This window comes from Phoca vitulina, unplaced genomic scaffold (assembly GCF_004348235.1).
Source record: "Phoca vitulina isolate PV1807 unplaced genomic scaffold, GSC_HSeal_1.0 scaffold7, whole genome shotgun sequence".
Taxonomy (NCBI): domain Eukaryota; kingdom Metazoa; phylum Chordata; class Mammalia; order Carnivora; family Phocidae; genus Phoca; species Phoca vitulina.
Window position 1 is genome coordinate 10,782,837 of NW_022589710.1, and position 22,927 is coordinate 10,805,763.

Here is a 22,927-nt window from a genome sequence, read left to right on the forward strand (position 1 = left end):
GGCCAGTCTATTCAACAGCAATTTAATGGATTTCAGAGAAGAGTGGGGATGAATTAAAGATTTCCGAGTAGAGGGCTAGGATAGGTCATCTGTATACCCATCTAAACTAGGGATTCCCAACTTTTCCTGCCTTCAACTCACCAGAGATTCAGATATTAGACATCCACTTATCAATGGTTCTCTATGGGGGGTCCCTGGGGCAAAGCCAAACTTGAGCATTAATTGAACAAATTCAAAGTTAATTCCTCATATTCATTAATTTGCTTGAATACTAAAACTAAATAATTACAAATTATCCTCACCATCCGTATTTAATAGTGATGATATAAATTGACTCTGAAAATACCAAACTTTTATATATTACTTCATACCTCTAGACTAAAAAACACTTCAAAAGGCTAGTTCTTAAAAGTTAAGAGCCAAAAATACTTACATTTTTTAAAATAGCAAAACTTATTACGGGAGGCATGTTAAAATAGGTCTAGTTTTTTAAATTAGCAATACTTTTATGTTGAGAGACATGTTAAAATATACTTAACTGCTTACTTATCCACAGCAATCAATTCAGAAATTTAAATACTAGATCAATATTTAACAATCGAGGAAAAAATATACCACTACATCAGCTGATTTTTCTTTGAATTTAATGAGTTTACATCAAAAAATTAGGTAGTCATTTTACATTTAAGGAATAAAAATCTTTAAAAAAAAATACAAAGAGTGAAAGGATTTTAACCAAGTTTACATTTCTTTTTGCTATAGTTTTTAACAATTCATCTCATCTTATTGCAATGTGCAAATGCATTTGCAGCACCCATTACAATCATGAAAACTAAATTTAAGGAAGTACATTGTTACTAATAACCCTCAGAGGAAACTGATTTACTTTCTACTAAAAACTCTATGGTATATAAGCATTACATAATAATGCTATTTAACCACCTTTTGTCATAAGAACCATCACCAAAGTTTTCTGGAAATGAGTCCACATAAGAATTAAATATTTAAAAGGTGAAATGTTCCTTATTTTAACTTTAGCAAGATCTTTCTTTTTCATTGTTAAGAAATACTTAGTTTTAAAGCAAAAGCTGTTAAGAGTAGAGTCTAGATAGCTAAAACTGTACTCCTGAGTTCAAACTTACAGGTAAGTCTTTTGTAAATAGTTCTCAATAAAATATCCTCCCCTCCCCATCCCCCTGCCCCAAATCTTGTATTGTTTCTTACAAAACTTTGGTCAAGAGTAGAAATATATCCAGGCAGATGTATGTGCCATACAATAGCAAGAACAGTAAAGCCCAACTAATGACTTTGGGTTTTAGAAATAGAAGGCAATTAAAATGTACTCAAAGTTACATTAAGAAAAGCTTTCACAGGGTAATATTGAAACAGTCACAAAGGTTAAGAAAATACTGATATCAAAGTACAAATGACTACAATGTTAAAATAGACAAAAACTACTATACAAGAGCCTCTTTTAAAATTAAAAATAAAGAACACAACACATGAGTCAGGAGTATTTTCCTGTTCTACTCATGAATTTTAGTCTTTATATTCATAGGGTTGGTTATGTTGACATCTAGTAGAGTTTCTTATGACAGCTGATGAGGTTTCATTCCATCTTCAGAGGGTGGTTCTTCCCCAAGGAGCCGCTCAGTTCTGGTCACATCTTGGTCATTGCACAATCTCAAAGTAGTGCAGGATCGCCATGATGTGCTGAGGCATGAAGACATATCCCGTGTACAGGGCCATCCCCACGATGGAAACCAGCATGGAATCTGAGTTGTAGTTAAGGAAACAATTTACATTCTCTTAATTGATTCAAAAGTAAATCCCCCGATTTTTTCAACTGTTTCATGTTGAAGTACCCATTCACTTAATGCTTTCTCATATGTGTCAGAAACGAATATTATAGCCACTAACATTAACTATGCCTGACACCATTCTAAGTTCTGTAGCTCACTTGACCTTCACTATCACCTTCCAAGATAGGCACCTGTTTGTTACTCTCCCTGCTTTACTTCAAAACATCAGAGAGCTTAAAATGAAGAAAGCGACACTGTTCAACCTAAGAAACAGAAATGTATAAGAACAAAATTGTATTTAATGACTTCAAAAGGTCTACCACCTTCAACAATAATGTATGAAAAAAAAGAATGTATGATCCAAGAATTTTTAAATTATTTAGACTATTTGGCTAAAAGCACTGGCTTTTAGAGTCTAAGCCAAGATCAGTCACATACCTAATGACATATAAACTGACAGCATCTACTGCTATTAAACATTTATTATTATTATCACTAAACTTTGCAACATCAAATAAAAGTCATCCTGACCACCTAAACAATAAACATTTGTATTGTGTTCCTTTCTCCTCGTTCCAAAGGAACTGAAATGGCATACATGCAAATCAGCAAGGGGTCCTCTTTTTGGGCCACACAAAATACTGCCAAAAAAATTATGTAAACCCTAAGGGCTTTCTGCTTTGCTGTCATGTAGCCATGTTCAAAGGAATAACCACTTCTGGACTGGGACCACATTTTATTAATCCATTCCTTCACATCCTCTCTCTCTCCCCTGTCCCCGCTCCTAACTTTCAAACCTTTCGACTCTACATACTGGTAGTTCCACAATGCGTGACATTCTTTCACAAGAAGATAGGGTTTAAATAAATAATGTGCTTACTACCAACTAATATTTGTATAACAGTTCAGTTGACAAACCTCTTTTATATATTATCTCGCTTGACCCTAACAGCTTTCCTGTGAAATGTTCATCATGACCATTACTCCTCAGAGCCTGACCAAATACTAAGTCTGGGGACCTACAAGAAGTCATCTCTACAGCCAGAGCACAGACTGAAGCCATCTGACTTAAACCCCCAAACATGGATGAAAGTCTCCCATAATTATTTTTTACATTTACTTTTTAGCCTCCCTTAATCCAGTTCTTTCTAAAACTACCACCTTCTATTTACCCCTTAATTTCTTTAAATACACACACACACTTACTGCTTCCATATCACTGCCCATCACACAACCATCTAAATTCTACCCCTGCGGGCTAGAGACGCTGTTTTCGGGTCACCAGTGGTCACCTATCAAATCCAGTGGCTATCTGAATTGACAGTTTTAGTCCTTCCTCTTCAAAACCCTTCCCACTCTGAGCTAAGAAGGTACTTTTCTCTAGGACTCTTCTCCCATCTCTCTCACCATTTTCCTGTGTCACTGGCTCTTTTTCCCTATCTGTCCCTCATATGTAAGATAATTAGAGTGAATTTTGTGCTTTTGTCCCAAACACTCACTCCATCCCTCCACCCAGTATGACAGTCACGCTCTTTAGATGGACCTAACCTATCCCATCTCCAGCCCTGACTGATTGTAACCAATCAGAAAACCCTTCTCTTTGTAACAGTGCTCCCCCCTCAAAACCGATCAACCAGGGCGCCTGGGTGGCTCAGTCGTTGAGCGTCTGCCTTCAGCTCAGGTCATGATCCCAGGGTCCTGGGATCGAGTCCCACATCGGGCTCCCTGCTCCGCGGGGAGTCTGCTTCTCCCTCTCCCACTCCCCCTGCTTGCGTTCCTGGTCTCGCTGTGTCTCTCTCTCTCTGTCAAATAAATAAATAAAATCTTAAAAAAAAAAAAAAAAAAACGATCAACCAGCTCCAAGTTTAGCACTTCTACCAGGAATTAAGGAACACAGATTCTCTCCCTCTCCTTCTGAATATGCAGCTTGCTGATGGAATCCTGGCATCACCAGAGTCACTTTGCCTCCATTGAAAAAAACAAAACTTAGAACAAAACTGACACATGAAGGTGGCAGAACAAAAGTAATCACAGAAAAACGAAACCAGAAACCTCACCCAAACACCTGAAACCCACCCCATCACTGGGTTTTCAGATACAGAAGCCAATAAACCTCCTTTACTCGTAAACCAGTTTTAAATTTTTGTTATACTTGTAGCTGAAAGCATTCTAAATGACGAAATGGAATCCCCAATGTTTTGTCTTGGGTCCTGCAAACTCTTGTAGCCTAAACAATGACCTTAATGTTGTTGACGTGAACCCACCTTCTGCACTGCAGACAAGGATTTCCTACAACTTCCTCATCATTTGCACCTATGACATTCCTGAGGTACTTTAAATTCAAGAGTCAAAACTGAACTCATTAACTTTCTCCAAAACTACCTCTTTCTAGGAGTCTTATTTTTTCAACTATCTGAAATAGTTGATGTTACTACTGATTCACTATTTGCCTTATCACTCAATCTAGAAACTTCTTTGATTCCTCCTCCACAGATTCAAATTATCTAAGACTTCTCAGTTCTTCCCAACCCCGACAAATGACTTTCCTATCTCATGTTCCCCTACCCTAATCAATGATAAATGAGTGAGGTATTTATCACTCCTTAATTATGTCAAAGCTCCCATCTTAGGCCTCTAGCCACTTTCCATGCCACTCTTTTACTAAAGTGATCCTTTTATACATTAGGCTTCCCAATGCAATAGGACAGCACCTGGAATTCTAAGCCAAACATCCAAGAATTTTCCCAATCTAGTCCAAAGTACCTTAGGTTGGAGACCATAAAAGTAGACAGAAATTGAGAGACTGGGACAGGGATTCTTGTACAAGGGAGTTTTAGCAGAAGAGGAGTAAGTAGAGCAGAACTGAGCAGGGAGAAAAAGGTAAGTAGGTTCAGGGGCTCAGCTCCCACAGGATGCTCTGGAGCCTGAATTATACCACATGTTGATTTTGCTTTGAGGCGAGAGGCCTGACTTTCAGTATCCCTTTATCTGTCAATCATTGGCTGAACTAAGTGAGAAAAACTCACCTGGGTAAGACAGCTGCCTTGGCCAAGGCCAATACTCTGAAGAAGGGGGCAGCTAGATGGGATGAGCAGACAAGAGAGACTGGGGGAGAGATACATCAGCTAGCAGAGGGGGCTGAGGTAGAGACCAAGCGTATCACCTACTACACTACTTTCCCGCTGTTAACTTTCAACGCTCCAAATAATTCCCCTGACAAACACAACCTACTCAGAGCCATATTATGTGAGTCTCAGAAAACAATGCTTTATATTTTCATACTGCTCTGCTTTTGCTTATGGTTTAATAATAATATGAGTAAGAATAATAGTACTAACCATAGCTTTCATTCTGGGAATGTCCAGTGTGTGCCCAGCACGGTGTTAAATCCTTCAGCAAGGGCGCCTGGGTGGCTCAGTTGGTTAAGCGACTGCCTTCGGCTCAGGTCATGATCCTGGAGTCCCGGGATCGAGTCCCGCATCGGGCTCCCTGCTCGGCGGGGAGTCTGCTTCTCCCTCTCCCGCTCCCCCCTCTTGTGCTCTCTCTCTCTCTCACTCTCTCTCTCAAATAAATAAATAAAATCTTTAAAAAAAAAAAAAAAATCCTTCAGCAAGTTCAAGTAATCCTGAATCTTGAAATCAGAGTAAGCAATAAAGCCAATTCCAAACCAAATCACTCAAACCAAAAATCTGTGTTCTTAACCACTATGCATAATACCTTCCTATATGTGAAAAATCCTATTCCTTCTAATAAAACCCATTCTTAGAGCTTGGTTAGTTATCCTCTCTCATATGAGGCCTTCCCTAGCTTTCATATTTTTCCCATTCTTACCCAGCCTCCTGGCCCTACTGCTCATAAAGCTCTTTATTCATAGAATTTGGCCCTTATTACTTGACATTACCTATTTTTTATGTATCTCATACTCTCATCCAGATTATCAACTTCTTGAGCATAGGAACAATGTCTTCTCTTTTTTGTATCTCCAACATCTAAAATAACACATGCTTAATAAATATTTAATGAATGACGAAATTCCTCAAGAAACATTTGATTCTAGCTTCGTTGTGGCACTTTCTACACATTTCACATTATGGTGATGAAAAACTTTATAGTGACTACAGAAAGAAAAACAAAATCCATTTCTGGGCAATATTATATTTTCAGAATGTTTTTAAGGTTTTTTACACTTTTATTTAAGTCATAAATGTACACACTGGGGCATCTGGGTGGTTCAGTCAGTTGAGCATCTGACTCTTGATTTTGGCTCAGGTCATGATGTCTGGGTCATGGGATGGAGCCAGAGTCTGCTCTGTGCTCAGCGGGGAGCCTACTGGAGATTCTTTCTCCCTCTCCCTCTGCCCCTCCCCCTCTCTCTACTAAATAAATAAATAAACACTATAATTCTGCCTTCCATTCAGGTCATGACCTTGGGGTCCTTAGGATGGAGCCCTGAATCAGTCTCCCTGCTCAGCAGGGAGCCTGCTTCTCCCTCTCCCTTTGCCCCTCCCCCTGCTCATGCTCTCTCTCTCTCTCTCTCAGATAAATAAAATCTTTATAAAAAAATCATAAGGTACTAGAGTTCATGACTTTATATAGCATTATGCTGTGATGCATATATATGTGGAATAAAAGCAGTAGGAAATAAATGATAATAATATATGCTAAATCAGGATGGTTAGTTGGTGAGGTGAAATGGGGAGAGGAAGAAAGGTGAACTAACTGAGAAGGGGCATAAATGAAGCTTCAAAGGTATTAGTAATGCTTTTCTTCACCTAGCTGGTAGTATATGCACATTCACTGTATTATTATTTATGGAGTTTTTGTATGCCTGAATATTCAGTAACTTTTTTTTTTAATAAGAACTGTATGGGGCGCCTGGGTGGCTCAGTTGGTTAAGCAACTGCCTTCAGCTCAGGCCATGATCCTGGAGTCCCGGGATCGAGTCCCACATCGGGCTCCCTGCTCAGCAGGGAGTCTGCTTCTCCCTCTGACCCTCTTCCCTCTTGTGCTCTCTGTCTCTCTTTCTCAAATAAATAAATAAAATCTTTAAAAAAAAAAAAAAAGAACTGTAAAGGAAAATTAAACCACATACAGTACTAGACTAAAAACTGTCGTGTGTGAAGGATTCTCCCCCTTTACAAAACTGGAGTTAGACATCATTGGGTCTAATTTGTTACTAAGAAATAAACAGAAAGTCTCAGCTCTCAGAAACAGAATAAAGAATTCTTGATTCTGGCCAAGATAAACAGAAAATTATTGAAAGTCACTTGAACCTAGATGCAAAAATGCCAATTTATAAGCTGCTCAAAAAAAATATTTAATAAAAAAACTTAACCTAACCTTTTACTCATAGCCACTTACTACATTTAACTTTATCCTGTGTCTCTCCAAAAAAATGTTTCTATATTCTGATCCCATTTCTCCTAATTATTTCCAGAATCATAATAATTAAGTAAGCCTCTAACAGTAAGTTTTCTGTACAATTAAATGTCAAAATTATTTCCAAAAATTATCTTAAAGCTCTGAAACATAATATTTAAACCAACTTAACTATACAGTAGGTGAGTAAGTAGACACTGGGACCATGAGGAACTTCTACTAGCCTTAATAATCACCTTTCCAAAAAATGCAAAAAGAAGGCACCTTTTATAAGTAGCTTTCTACAAATGGAATTTAAGCAATGTAGTTGAAATAGCTCCCATGTAACTCAGCTGAATATTCCCTGAGATTATGCTTGGCACCACTTAAAATAGTAGTTTTATTGAAACTCGTAGGCACTGGTTTTGTTGTGACATTTGCAAGGTTTATCTCCTTAGAAGTGTTCTCACAAACAGAGCTAAACATATACCATTTAGAGTATATACTACCTATAATTTTATCTGGTACTTGAGTGGATTTCTCAATCCACTGCATTCTTGAACACACACACTGGGAAGTTTCACACACTGGGAAGTACAAGAAATGGGTACTGGGAACACCAGGGCCCTGGTTTGAGTTGTGACTCTGCCAATCCCTGATTGTGTCAAAACTCTCAGATCACCAGTCTCCTTGTCTATAAAATAAGGACACACATCACCTACCCTTCAGGGCTGACATGAGAATTATGAATCAAATCCATTCAGCAACAAAAGGCAATATAATCCTTATTAAAACTATTGTTTGAGGGCTCAGGCATTTAACATCATGACTTAGACAATTGCTTGGGAATTGCTCAAGGTCACCCTACTACTAATTTGTTATTAATTTATAGTACAATTCTGGGACATCACAACCCCTCTGGAACCAAGTTTCTTCTCCATAAAATGAGGCCGCTTCCTGCATTAACATTTTCGGATCCCACCTGCATGGAGAGGGCACTTAGGCACCACCTTGCAGTCACCCTTAACGTAATCTCCTGTTTCACACACACAGAGAAAAAATGCAAACAATCAATGTTTTGTAACACACATACGTTGGAAGGTAATACACAAAATAATAATCTTTCTATCTGCCAAACTCTTACAGTTGTCTGTAATATACATATCAGCAGCTGTACACAAATTAACCAGGATGACATTCTAGAGGGGGCTACATGATTTGAGAAGTATAGAATAAAGTTAGTGAAATCTAGAACAAACAAAAAACCTCAAAAACTAAAAAAAAAAAATTGTTTTGTGTGTTTATAACTATCTCTACCACTGAATTTTTTTTTAAAGATTTTATTTATTTTTTTGACAGAGAGAGACACAACATGAGCAGGGGGAGTGAAAGAGGGAGAAGCAGGCTTCCCAGCCGAGCAGGGAGCCCGATGCAGAGCTCCATCCCAGGACTCTGGGATCATGACCTGAGCCGAAGGCAGACACTTAACCGACTGAGCCACCCAGGCGCCCCTCTACCACTGAATTTTAAGTGCTTAAGAGTGAGAGTGCCTTGGCTCAGCTGCTCCTTTGCTTCCAGCTGTGGTGTGTTGCTAGATAAAGTGGGTACTTCATAAATCATTCAAGAACTGAGCAGATAATGTGCCAAGATATGTGCAGGCACTGAAGATAAATGTTTATTCAAGGACTGAATGAACAATCAGATGTTATTTATAACCTGGATATAACATAAATATTTTATGGGTTCCATGGATTTAAAAGCAAATGAATTTAAAAGCAAACGTAAAACCATATATCTGTAGGTTCGCTGTTTCTTTAACAGGGATCCCCAACTAATCATGAGCTGGTAAGTTTCCAACTAGATAGGAAAAAATAAAAAGATTTCTTTTGCCCATACAAGGGCCATCCCCAACCCTTTCCCCAGCAACTTAAAAAAAAAAAAGTCCTGACAACAAAGAGAGGAAATGCTTTAAAGATAAGTACAGTACATCAGAAGCAAGACCACAGTAACTAACACTTTCTGTCCCAATCAGTAACTGCACTATCACCGCCTACCTTAGTAACCTCCAAAGCAAGACTTTGGAGAAATCAAAAGTAGTTTCTCATTGGAAAAAGGCCAGGGACCTTTGTTCCAGCAGGTATGACTTACACCTCTTCACTAATCTAAATAATTTCAATGCTGGGGCACCTGGGTGGCTCTCCCGCTCCCCCTGCTTATGTTCCCTCTCTCGCTGTATCTCTGTCAAATAAATTTAAAAAAAAAAATTAATAAATAAATAATTTCAAGCTTTAAGTCTCTGACTGCACTGTTCACTCAAAAAACAAAGCTAAAACGTCACTTAAAATAATCCAATCTTCTATTAGTCAAATTTCTTTTGTAATGTCAATTCTGAATGTTTACTTTTATCCTTAGAAATACTCAAAAGTTCTGATAAATCTAATTTAAGGAACCATCTTAATAAAAAAAGGAAAATCATTTGATAAAGTATTATTATAGGTTGTTTTGTGAAAAGCAATCAAAACCCTAAGTGAAAACAACTGTCAACTACTGAATAAAGCTCTAAAAAGGAAATCTTCCTTACTACTGTGATTTTTTTTCCCTTGACCTCAAAAAACTGGGGATCATCTTAGACAATCCAACACCCAAAAACCAAATAATCCAATTAAAAAATGGGCAGAAGACATGAACAGACATTTCTCCGAAGACATACAGATGGCCAACAGAAACATGAAAAGACGCTCAAAATCATTCATGATCGGGGAAACACAAATCAAAACTACAACGAGATATCACTTCACACCTGTCAAAATGGTTAAAATCAAAAACACAAGAAACAAGTGTTGGCGAGGATGTAGAGAAACAGGAACACTTGTGCACCGTTGGTGGGAATGCAAACTGGTACAGCCACTGTGGAAGACAGTATGGAGATTCCTCAAAAAGTTAAAAATGGAAGTACCCTATGATACAGTAATTGCACTACTGGGAATTTACCCAAAAAATATAAAAACACTAATTCAAAGGGATATATGCACCCCTACATTTACTGCAGCATTATTTACAATCGCCAAATTCTGGAAGCAGCCCAAGTGTCCATTGACAGATGAACAGATAAAGAAGACGTGGGGTATGTGCATGTGTGTGTATGTACATGTATGTATATATGTGTGTCTGCATACACACACACACACAATGGAATATTATTCAGCCATAAAAAAAAGAATGAAATCTAGCCATTTGCAACATGGGTAGAGCTAGAGAGTATAATGCTAAGTGAAATAAGCCAATCAGAGAAAGACAAATACTGTATGATTTCACTCATTGGTGGAATTTAAGAAATCAAACAAGCAAAGGAGAGTAACAAAAAAGCGGAGAGAGACAAACCAAGAAATAGACCCTTAACTACAGAAAGCAAACTGATGGTTCCAGAGAGGAGGTGGGTGGGGGATGGGTGAAATAGGTGATGGGGATTAACGAGTACATTTATTGGGGCACCTGGGCAGCTCAGTCAGTTGGCCAACTCTTGGTTTCAGCTCAGGTCGTGGTCTCCGGGTCATGGGATCAAGTCCCACGTCGGGCTCCGTGCTCAGAGCAGAATCTGCTTGGGATTCTCTCTCCCTCCCCCCCACCCCCAATCACACATGCTCTCTCTCACTCTCTCTCAATAAATAAACAAAATCTTAAAATGAGTACATTTATCATGATGAGCATTGAGTAATGTGTAGAATTACTGAATCACTATATTGTAGGCCAGAAACTAATGTAACACTGTATGTTAACTATACTCAAATCAAAATTAAAAACTTAGTAAAAAGGGCGCCTGGGTGGCTCAGTTGGTTAAGCGACTGCCTTCGGCTCAGGTCATGATCCTGGAGTCCCAGGATCGAGTCCCGCATCGGGCTCCCTGCTCGGCAGGGAGTCTGCTTCTCCCTCTGACCCTCCTCCCTCTCATGCTCTCTGTCTCTCATTCTCTCTCTCTCAAATAAATAAATAAAATCTTTAAAAAAAAAAAAAAAACTTAGTAAAAAAAAAAAATCATCACCAAGAGAAGTATTAAGAAAGTATATTGTTACCAAACATATCAACTATCTCTTGATACTTTTCTAACTGCCTTAAAATGAAAGCAAGTAGAAGATACTGATACTGTTACAGTCTGTATATATTAACTAATTTGGTATTTGTGGGTCATATTAAAGGACATCACCTCAGCATCAGAAGTTAGTGTTTAGCAAGCAAAACACATTCTCCAGCCTTTCTGTAGTGTGTTGATTATACCAAAGTATAGAAATTCATTTTAGAAACTACAACTTGATGACAAACTCTTTAAAAACTAAACAAACAAAAAAGCATGCTGCTGAAACCACTAATGATCATGTTCAACTCCGAACCAGTCCTGGAAATGGTTTGCAGCTCTGAGCCCAGAGACACCAAGGCTACGTTTCACTGTGCACCTTTATAATTAAAGTGTCTATTAATTTCATGCAGATTTGAAGCCCCAGGGTCGGGGGAGATGGAGGGGGCAGAATCCCAGTCTGTTCTGAAATCTAATCTGTTCTGCTGTAATACATTTCTGCAACATCAGCTGGCTCACATCACACTAGCTCACACTAGTATAGCATAGGAGCTGCATTGTTTCCTATGGGATTTTTCATAAATTAGGGGAGCCAGATTAGTGGGAGAATTATAATCTTCTTCAAGAAACATCTTTTAGCTCGGTTGCTGCACAGACAGGAATCCTTTGAGCTCTATCTTAAGAAAATTAAGTCAGCATCTGCAGCCAGGCTCCCTCTCCAGAAAGGCACACCTCCCGGCCAGCCCAGCCCTCCTGCACCTCCTCAATGGCAGCCCACACCATCTGCCCTACCGAAGCATTTCCAGTCAATTCTGTCCAGACATTTTTAATGTCCCCTGAGGCAGCCTCCAGCCTGCCTGCCTGGGCTATCCAAGTTATCCCCCAAGATGCCAATTATTGTTTTGGTTAGTGCTTGGTGACTAAGTTGCACTGATTTTGAGTGGTCTGCTCTAGTGCTCTTTTCCCATAAATCCTGTTATTTGGGGATTTTCCAGGAACACATGATGGCCAGAAGTCTTGTTTTAGTAGTAATTCTAATTTTCATAGCTATTGATCATAAATAATATCTATCATTTCTTAACTACTATTTTTTAAGCATTTCGATTTATGAAAAGAATATATGCTTGATTAAGTAGATCTTCTGGAACATATAGTTTTAATTATTAAATTTGAACATTGGAGTTTTGTTTTTTTTTTAAGCCAAAGAATCTATCTTCTCTTTGCTCCTAAGTACCATAAATGTTACAACACTCACAGCCTAGGGGGTGGAGTGGGTCACAAAGTCCTTAAGAATGTGAAATAGTGGAAGGGGCGCCTGGCTGGCCCCTTCTGTAGAGCATGTGACTTTATCAGAGTCACAAATTCAAGCACCACACTGGGCATAGAGCTTACTTAAAAATTAATTAATTAATTAATTATATATATAATGAGCCACAGTCCCCTCTACTGACAAATCACTGGTACACATGCTGAAACACTGCAGAATCTCTCTGTGTGTTCCGTCCCCACTGCCAACCTTGTGCGACTTCCCCTGCCCATTCTTTTACAGACCACTCAGTTCTTGTGTAGCATTTTCTTCATCTTCCACCTTTCCTGAAAGCTACTAAAGAAGAAATTACAATATCCTAAGGAGTATAGATAAGGGATATTCTAACATTTTCACTTAGCCCACCAAACATCAAGACAGGGTAAAACAGGCTAGAGCAGCTGTCTTTGAACTAAAGCCCATGAGCCTCAGATAGACAAAGAAGACTTTCCAGAAGGTTCGGATGGGGTCAGGGGAAGGGTTTACAGAGCTTCAGCTACCAATATACCCTCTCCTAAAACTGATCTGACAATTATGGTGATCTGCTAGTTTCCCTTCCCATACCCCGTACAACTTCATTTCTCCCACTTTACTTCCTGAATCTTACAATTATGCATTTCCCCAGGGTATAAAATAACTTCTGGGACAGCAAACAAAGGAATAATAACTAACTTGAGTTGCACTTTATTGCATTCAGGTAATAAACTCCTGGCACAGCTATAAGCCTCACCTATCTATTCATCTAATAACTTAAATTCAGAAGTGAGACACCTTTCCAGCCTGGGTCTGACAGAATGACTCCTACAAAGAAGGATGGCGAGAAGAAGGGCCTTTTGCCATCAGTGAGGTACTGACCAGAAAATACACTGTCAACAGTTACAAGTGCACTCACGGAGTGGGCTTCAAGAAGCATGCCCTTCAGGCACTCAAAAAAAATCTGGAAATTAGCCATGAACAAGATGGGAACTCCAGATGTGCAGACTGAGATCAGGCTCAACAAAGCTGTCTGAGTCAAAGGAGTGAGAAATGTCCCATAGCATACCCATGTGTGGTGGTCCAGGAAACAGTGAGGATGAAGATTCACCAAACAAGCTTAATACATTGGTTATCTATGTACCTGTTACCACTTACAAAAATCCACAGTCAATATGGATGAGAACTAACCAATGATTGTCAAATCAAGTCATAAATTAAAAAAAAAAAAAAAGTGTGGGGGGGAGACGAGTAAAAGTGTTTATGTAACAATTTTTTGAGCAGAAAAATAGCACTGAACTTTTTCTGACAGGAATTAAGGTTGGCTTAGCCTATTTGGCTTCACAATGAGGGCTGGCTTTGCCAATTAGGCTATGTGATGAACATTTTCTAAGAATTGTACAAGAAAAAACAGCTTTAAGGTTTTAACAAAAATATGCAATAATAAAATACACATAAGCAAGGAATGAAATCCTTTTAACTGTCTAAATTTACTATGAAATATTTCTGATGTTAACTTAAATGAATAAGATGTTCGCCAACATAACATGCTTTTTGTTCTTGGAGGGGCTACACAAACAAAACGTCTGAGTACCTCTGGGGGGGGGCGGGGCTTGCAAGTTTTAATTTCTCAGTTACAATTATTCTTACCTCTGCTTCCCCCGCCCACCTTCACCCCTCCCTTGTAACAGAGACTACATTCATTTCTACAAAAGGAAGTTCAAAAGGAAATGGCATGAAATATAGAAGACTGAAGATTATTGAGAAGAAATTATTTTTTTTTTCTTAAGTTTGAAGGCAATGTTCAGGTTATTTCAACATTATTCTGAAATCATATTTGTTAAGCTGATTTGCTAAGAATATTTTTCTAGAAGTAACTTTCTCTGATATTAGGAATTTTGCCTAATCATCAAACCACATGCTGATTTTTACTGGAACTCTATTTAAAGTGTCAAAGAATTCTGTATGTACATTTTCTTCAAGAGGCACTCACTAAGAAGAAAGTTCTAGTAGAAGACTCTGGTGAACTGGAGTTTTTATGGTGAATAGCTCAGAGGAAGCTCTGCCAAAGACAGAGAAAGTGATCTAAAGGTCCCCACCCCTCCCACTCCCCCAAACCCCCAGGGCCAAAATATAGGGTTCTTATTAGTCAATTTTGTTTTGTTTGTTGTGTTTATTTACAAAAATATGTTACATAGGAAATACACAGAAAGAGATACTAACTTAATTATTAATACCTCCAGAAGTGGCATAGCAAAATATATTCCTCAAACACCTCTCTACTGCCTTATAAAAACTCTGGTTTCGCCAAACCAGGCACTACTAAACATGGATTAAGAGCATTTTCCAGGTGTTCACAGATACTTCAGGAGAGAGGCGCAGGAAACTGGTGACACTGGTTGTCCTGGCATGGCTGGGGTGGAAAGAAGACTTTGACCAGCTACCTTTTTGGTGCCTTTTGAGTTTTGAACCATGAGGATGGTATAATCTATTTTTATTTAAGAATTCAGTCTTAAATATTTTAGTATATTGAGATGCAAAGAAAAATTCTCAATTCTAGCTGTGAGCACTTGAGGATACAGCAAAAATCTAAGAAAATAAATTAATTTAGCTGCTACTGAAATAGCATACATCATGAATTTTGTAATGCTCGTTTTCATTACCATGCAAAGCCTACCTCAATCCAAAATACCTACCTTTGCTTCTACCCTTGCCTCCGCTCACCACCCTTAAACTATCCCAAATCTGCAGCCAAAGTAAACTTTTTCAAACTTGAAACCAGATCAGATCACTCCTCTCTCAAAAACCTTCCAAGGGCATCCTTTTCAACTAAGATTAAAAGCCAAGGGGCGCCTGGGTGGCTCAATCGGGTAAGCGTCTGCCTTCAGCTCAGGTCATTAGCTCAGGGTCCTGGGATCGAGCCCCAAATCGGAATCGCAGCTCAGCGAAGTCTTCTTCCCTCTCCCTCAGCCCCTCACCTCCCATGCGCACACACACGCTCTCTCTCTCCCTCAAATAAATAAAATCTAAAAAAAAAAAAAAAAATCCTCCAGGATCTCACTGACTCTGACCTCATCACCTACTGCTCCAGTCATACCTGCCTCAGTGGTGGCCTTCACATATGCCAGGCAGGCTCTGGACTCAGGAACTTTGCACTGGCTGTTCCCTCTGCCAGCTATGCTCTTCCCTCAGATTTCTACCCGGCTAACTCCATCACTTCCTTTATGTTTTACTCAAATATCCCTTCTCAACAGAGCCTCTCCCAATATCCTCTTTAAAAACAGCATTATGTAAAACAGAAAAGTAGGTCAGTGGGATAAGAAATGTGCACTGACCTACTTTTCTGTTTTCCATAATGCTTACCACCTAGCATACTATATAATTCAATTATAAAAGTTCCACAAGGACAAGGATCTTTGTCTCATTTGCTCAGATGCACGGCAAGCACCTAAGCCAGCACCTGGTACCAGGTACGCACACGGAAGTATCTGGTGAATTCATAAATGGCCCTAACCTGTTTTTTCAACTTTATTTCACACCCAAACCACCTTGAAGAAGCCCTGTTCCAGGCAGTCAGCCTGGCATCCTCATCATCCCAGCACACCTCTGCACCCCAGTCCACACCTTCTTCCCACTGGGGGGAACAAAAACAAAACAAAAAAACCAAAACACTCAAATACCTCCCTGAAAGTTCTCTGAGCACTCCCAGTCCCCGTGTTCTCCCTGCCCTGTGTCCCAAGGAAGGCACTTTTTGCCCAGCTCACTCTACTGCAACGACCCCAGGGTGGATCCATCTGAGAACACGTATAAATCCCAATTTTCCCTAAAACCTGGCTCTAACTTCCTTGAAGTCCATCTTCTTGAAAACTTGTTCTAGAACTCAGTATGTTAAAAATGAAAAAAACAAAACAAAACACTTCCAGGTTGTAATTTTTTTTTTTTCCATTCAAAATGAAAAGAATTTCAAGTCTCATGGAGAAATGTATGTTTTTGTGGCTTATTTTCCTAGTTTATTAAATATTAAAATATCAATGAGAAAATTCTTACTGGATTTGAGTGACTCTACTCAAAAGGTATGAGTACCTCCCCTATCTCCTGAACTCTGAATCCAATGCCTAGGAGATCCTACAGGATCTGATCTTCTCTCCTACTACGCGGATACCCTCCTTCACTCCGCCCCAGCCACACTGGCCTGTGGGCTATCTGTGAAACAGGACAGACATGCTGGTCAGACATGCTTTCAGGCATTCATACTTACTGTCCCTTCTGCCTACAATGCTCATTCTCCCGGAATTCTCTCCCTGCTTAAATCTTTCTAAATGCCCTTCCTGACCACTCTAGCTAAAATTGAAAAACACTCGTTCTTCCTTACTTCCTATCCTCTTGTTTTATTTTTTTCCGTAACAGCTAAAACAATCTAATAGTCTATATTTTTAACCTATCTAGTGGCATTAGAATAAATATTTTTATCTGTTTTGTTCAGTCATACCCCCACTATCTAGAATAGTATCTGGCAATTAGGAGGTACCTAATATTTGTGAAATGCAGAATTCAGCAAGCATACATATTTTACAAATGAGTAGACATAAAAATGCCAATTTTGTTAACATCTGTTAAAATAAATCAAAGAAGTTCTTTCCATCTATAGCATTTTCTACTTCTTAAAATCTGAATTCTAAGAACTGAATTCTGTTCATCAGAAACGGCCAAGTTCCAAAGCTACCCCAAAAGTAGTTTAAAATCAGGTCTCTTTTACCATTCCCCAATACTTCTGCAGTTCCTTTGAAATGACAAATCAATACACAAACAAATGTTTCTCAAGCACTATCTGTGTCCAGCACTGTGGTCTTAAAAAAATTCTTTCCTGGGACACCTGGGTGGCTCAGCTGGTTAAGCGTCTGACTTCAGCTCAGGTCATGATCCCGGGGTCCTGGGATCGAGCCCCGCATGGAGCTCCACACTGAGCTTGAGATTCTCTCTCTCCCTCTCCCTCAGCCTCTGCCCTACCCCACCCCCCACTGGTGTGTGTGTGCACACGTGCTCTCTCTCTCCCAAAAAAAATAATATTTTTTTTTATTTCCTTGAAGAAACAAATAAACATAGATTGTCTTTCAGGGAGAATCTAATTCCTAACAAAAACCAAAAATTGCCTACATTTGGCTTAAAATAAATAGAAGTATAAAATGCCATGGAAACATAAGAAGCCATAGAGAGATAGCAAATATAGCTCAGTGACTACAGAATAAATTTAATTTTTAAAGGTTAATAACTCTTACTTATGCTTCAAATAATCTTTTTTTTTTTTTTTTTGAGATTTTATGTATTTATTTGACATAGACAAAGCGGGAGAAGGAACACAAGCAGGGGGAGTGGGAGAGGGAAAAGCAGGCTTCCCGCTGAGCAGGGAGCCCGATGCGGGGCTCGATCCCAGGACCCTGGGATCATGACCTGAGCCGAAGGCAGACGCCCAACGACTGAGCCACCCAGGCGCCCCTGCTTCAAATAATTTTAACAGGGTATTTTTCATTTTTCCACACCTCTCCTCAATAGCATGGTTACAATGTTACTCAGTGAGGCACTACAGGGAGTGTCTCACTGGTTACAAAACCTGTCTTGGTTACAAAACCTGGTCTCCTTTCCCACTGATGGCTGCCAGTAGGGAAAGGGGGCTTTAGAAACGTGTTACAACTTCTACTCTGGAGCAAGAGCTCAATGGATTTCAGTCTGCACGGGTCTGCTGCAGCACTCACTGTAATACTACTCCACTTATTTGATTTCACTTTATTGTTGCCTTCTGTTTTAATCACGTGTCACATCCCCTTTTCCTGCACTATAGAAACCATGTCTGCACATGGAAAAAGTTCAAATACTGGCTGCAAAGCAAAAGCTAATGTATCAGGGCGCCTGGGTGGCTCAGTCGTTAAGCGACTGCCTTCAGCTCAGGTCATGATCCCAGGGTCCTGGGATCGAGCCCCGCATCAGGCTCCCTGCTCGGCGGGAAGCCTGCTTCTCCCTCTCCCTCTGCTTGTGTTCCTGCTCTATCTCTCTGTGTCAAATAAATAAATAAATCTTTAAAAAAAAAAAAAAAAAAGCTAATGTATCATTTCAAATGTGGTAACAGAAAGCAGATGATAAGAGAAAAAAATAGGATATGGGCCCTAGCATGGAAGGATTTACAAAACGGATTTTTAAATTTTGCTGTTTCAAGAACCATTTACAGTGTGCCTGACTTGACACAGATGCATTTCCTTAAAAACATACTGAAAATTATTTTTTGTGACTCACAATTTCCTTACTTAGATAATTTCAAAAACCCTCATATTCAACTGGGATTGACCTTTCAATTTACAACAACTGATAATTAACTTCTAGCTATTTGATCTGGAGAAACAGAGAAGCAAATTCAGATGTTCAAGGATGCCCCTAGAAAATGTGCAGAAGTAGTTAATAGCGAGCTATCAGTGTTCTCTAAAACAGGGACTTCAATTTATTAAAGGAGTTATAGCAGCGATTACCTTCTTCTAGAGTCTTTCTCTTAGGACCTTCTAACTCAGAGACCATTTCTCAGATAGCCAGACAAATTTTTCCTACATGAAATTTAAGGTTGCTAGCAGTGATAACCATATTCAATGTTATTTTTAAGAAAGTATGTCTCTTTCCCAAAACCATGTAACTAGCCACAAAATTGTTCTATGTGAAGCTTACTAATTATTAACAAATTTATGAAATTCAAACTACTTCGCAGTAATTAAAGCTCCTAATGAGTGGGGGGGAATCCAGCTTTCTCATTCAGTTCCTTCCTCCAAGCTAGAATACAGATTCATCTCAAATAGATGTTTCAAACTATACAATAATAAATGCCTGACTTTAGGGCGCCTGGGTGGCTCAGTCGGTTAAGCGGCTGCCTTCAGCTCAGGTCATGATCCCAGGGTCCTGGGATCGAGTCCCGCATCGGGCTCCCTGCTCTGCGGGGAGCCTGCTTCTCCCTCTCCCTCTGCCTGCTGCTCTGCCTACTTGTGTTCTCTCTCTATCTCTCTGTCAAATAAATAAATAAAATCTTTTTAAAAAATAAATAAATAAAGAAATGCCTGACTTTAACTCTAGAAGTTGTTAGAATAATATAACAGCTTATGGTAATTTACGATCATCTTATGTCAAAAGGATTACATTTCTACCTTGGGTTAATTCAATCATGTGATCCTTGAAATAATTTTTTTTTTTTAATCTTAGGTTTAAAACCATAGGATTCTATAGGACCCAATGCTAGTTGGTTGCTGTTCTCACTAGTTTTTTTAAAACTGAAATCACTTGGTCACATAAACCAATGACAAGTCAAAAGCTTCAAAAGGAAAAATCTATAGAAGCACTAAATTTCAGTACATAATTTATTCCTCCATCCCCCCAAAAAAGCCATCATCTAGGTTATTTATAGGACACTGTTACTATTACTATGTAGTACAGAAAAACCTTAATACCATCGACACTGTAGCATGTATCCACATGCAAAGAAAAGCTTTTCAGTGTAAAAGATTTAATAGACTGGCAGTGGGCTCTACATTCAACTTCTGACATAAAGAGTGTCAATTTAGTGCAACATTGTTTAAATTCATTTTTAAGATGATTTTAACTGAGGGACACCTGGCTGGCTCAGTTGGAAGAGCACGTAGCTCTTGATCTCAGGGTTGTGAGTTTGAGCCCCACGTTGGGTGTAGAGATTACTTAAGTAAATAAATACACAAATTTTTTTAAAAAGACAAAAGGGGACACCTGAGTGGCTCAGTTGGTTAAGTGTCTGCCTTCAGCTCAGGTCGTAATCCCAGGGTCCTGGGATCGAGCCCCACATCGGGCTCCTTGATCAGCAGGGAGCCTGCTTCTCCCTCTATCTACCATTCCCCCTGCTTGTGCTCAAGCTCGCTCTCTCTCTCTCTCTCTCTGACAAATAAATAAAATCTTTGGGACGCTTGGGTGGCTCAGTCAGTTGAGCATCTGCCTTCAGCTCAGGTCATGATCCCAGGGTCCTGGATCGAGTCCCGCCTCGGGCTCCCTGCTCGGCAGGAAGCCTGCTTCTCCCTCTCCCACTCCCCCTGTTTGTGTTCCCTCTCTCGCTGTGTCTCTCTCTGTCAAATAAATAAATAAAATCTTAAAAAAAAAAAAAAGACTCTCTCTCAGGTGCCTGGGTGGCTCTAACGCTTAAAGTGTCTGCCTTCAGCTTAGGTCATGATCTCAGGGTCCTGGGATCAAGTACCACATCAAGCTCTCTGCTCAAAGGGGAGTCTGTTTCTCCCTCTCACTCTCCCTTTGTGCGCTTGCTCTCTCTCTCAAATAAATAAGTAAAATCTTTAAAAAAGAAAAAAGTCTCCCTCTCCCTCTGCCCCTCCCCCTTTAAAAAAATATGATTTTAACTGAGTCAAGAATATGTGCTTCTATATTTTAGTATACATTTTAGAAAGATAACTTCAGGAGCTCTAACCTATAGAACTGCAACTACAAATAAATGGTGCAGGAATTCAGAACATACTTTACATTCAGACTTTAAATCCAAAATACGAATTATGGTTCTTAAGTTCTGGAAAGCTTTGGAAACAAATAATAAAAATAAATAAATTTCCTTGTAAGCAGCTTAAGATTCCTCCAAAGTGTTGAAACAAAAAACAGCTTTGAGTACAATCTTATCCTAGTTCAATACAAATAAACACACTTATTAATGCCTGGAATGAAATCATCTCAGTCACTCCACCTGAATGCAACAATGCATTTGCAAAGCTGTTCTGAAGCTACTCCAAACTAAACCACCTTGAAAAGGAGGCCGTGTAACATACCGTGTTGTCAAATCACTGTTGTATACCTAAAACTAAAGTAACACTGGGGCGCCTGGGTGGCTCAGTCGTTAAGTGTCTGCCTTCGCTCAGGTCATGATCTCAGGGTCCTCGGATCGAGCCCCGCATTGAGCCCCGCATTGAACCCCGCATCGAGCCCCGCATCGGGCTCCCTGCTCCGCGGGAAGCCTGCTTCTCCCTCTCCCACTCCCCCCTGCTTGTGTTCCCTCTCTCACTGTCTCTCTGTCAAATAAATAAATAAAATCTTAAAAAAAAAAAAAAGTAACATTGTGTTAACTACACTTCAATTTAAAGAAAAGGGGGGAGCCTGTATGAAGTAAGCATGTTGTGTGAAATGTTCCATATTGGCCCCCAAATTAAAAAAGAAGAAGAAGAAAGTTACAGCTCATTATTAGTATGTATTCTGCAACAATAATATCAAGGGATGTCAACACAGACAAATGACACAAACATCACAGACTTCAGAAAGCCTATTTTCACAACCTTGCGTATTAAGTGAGGTTGTTATGAAGTTAGATGAGTTGAGGTACAGGCAAAACGCTAGCACAACTGCTTGGCTCATAGTGAACCTTCAGTATCATTAACAAGTATCTATCAGCTATCTATGAAAACACAGTTTCAAACCCTGTCTATAATTAACCACAAATTCCTTTCTTGGCTCGACTTCTATGGACTGTGAAAACAGCAACTTAATGAATAAAACACAGTCTTTAAACTCCCCATCCCGAAAACCAAAAAGGTACAACAAACTGTTTTCAAAAACTATACTGGGGTGTCACAAACACAAGTTCACATGATTAAAAGTCTGGTAAACTGGTTAGCATTCTCATTAGGACCAAAGTCAGCTAACTCAGGGACAGTTAAAGGTCAAAGGCGTCCCAGCCGGGAACGATTTGCTCCACTTAACACGGTCCCTGCCTCCCAAAGACCAGGGGACTGAACCCAAGGCAGGCGCGGCCGAAGTGCAAGCGAGGACAAACCTGGTTAGACATCGCCCTAGGGGATTTCCTCCAACAGTAAAGCCGCTTCCACCTCCGCTCCAGCGACTCACAGGCCCCCTCGGATCTCAAGAGTTCTAGCCCCCCATTCTCCCCAACCGCGGGAGCCCCGCCCTCGGCCCGAGACCTCCGCCCCGCGTGCCCGCAGCGAAGAGGCGAGTCAGCGCGCGCGCGCCGTCCCTGCAGGGCCGCCCTCAGCCCCCCAGCCTCCACCCCTCCACCCCCTGGCGCCTGGGCCCGGGAAGATGCGGCCCGGGCTCCCGCTCCCCCACCCCGGCCCCCGCGGCCTGGGCAGGATACTGAACACAGTCCGCTCCCAGGGCTCCAGCATGTAGAGCGCCGTGACCAGCAGATACTGGTAGTAGAACCAGGACATTTGTTTCCAGGCCCGCGCCAGCGCCATCCCCGCCGCGCGCCTCCGTCGTTGAGGCCGAGCGTCAGTCTGTCCGGCCGGCCTCCGATTAGCGTCCTCCAGCCCCCGGCCGCGAGGCCCGCCCGCCCGCCACCGTGCGCCCATTGGCGGGTCCGGCCCGGCGCGTCACCCGTGGGCACGCCCAGCCCCGCGCGCTCCCGGGCAGTCGGCG

General features: G+C 40.3%; 1 protein-coding gene across 1 annotated transcript; it reads right to left on the reverse strand.

The window, feature by feature from the left end:
• Positions 1-523: 523 nt before the first annotated feature.
• On the reverse strand, positions 524-22,849 carry SPTSSA (serine palmitoyltransferase small subunit A). Its single transcript, XM_032404931.1, has 2 exons — positions 22,644-22,849; positions 524-1,775 (listed from the first exon to the last, which is right to left on the reverse strand). The coding sequence occupies exons 1-2, from the start codon at positions 22,744-22,746 to the stop codon at positions 1,672-1,674; spliced, it is 207 nt and encodes a 68-aa protein (XP_032260822.1). The 5' UTR covers positions 22,747-22,849; the 3' UTR covers positions 524-1,671.
• Between the last annotated feature and the right edge of the window lie 78 nt (positions 22,850-22,927).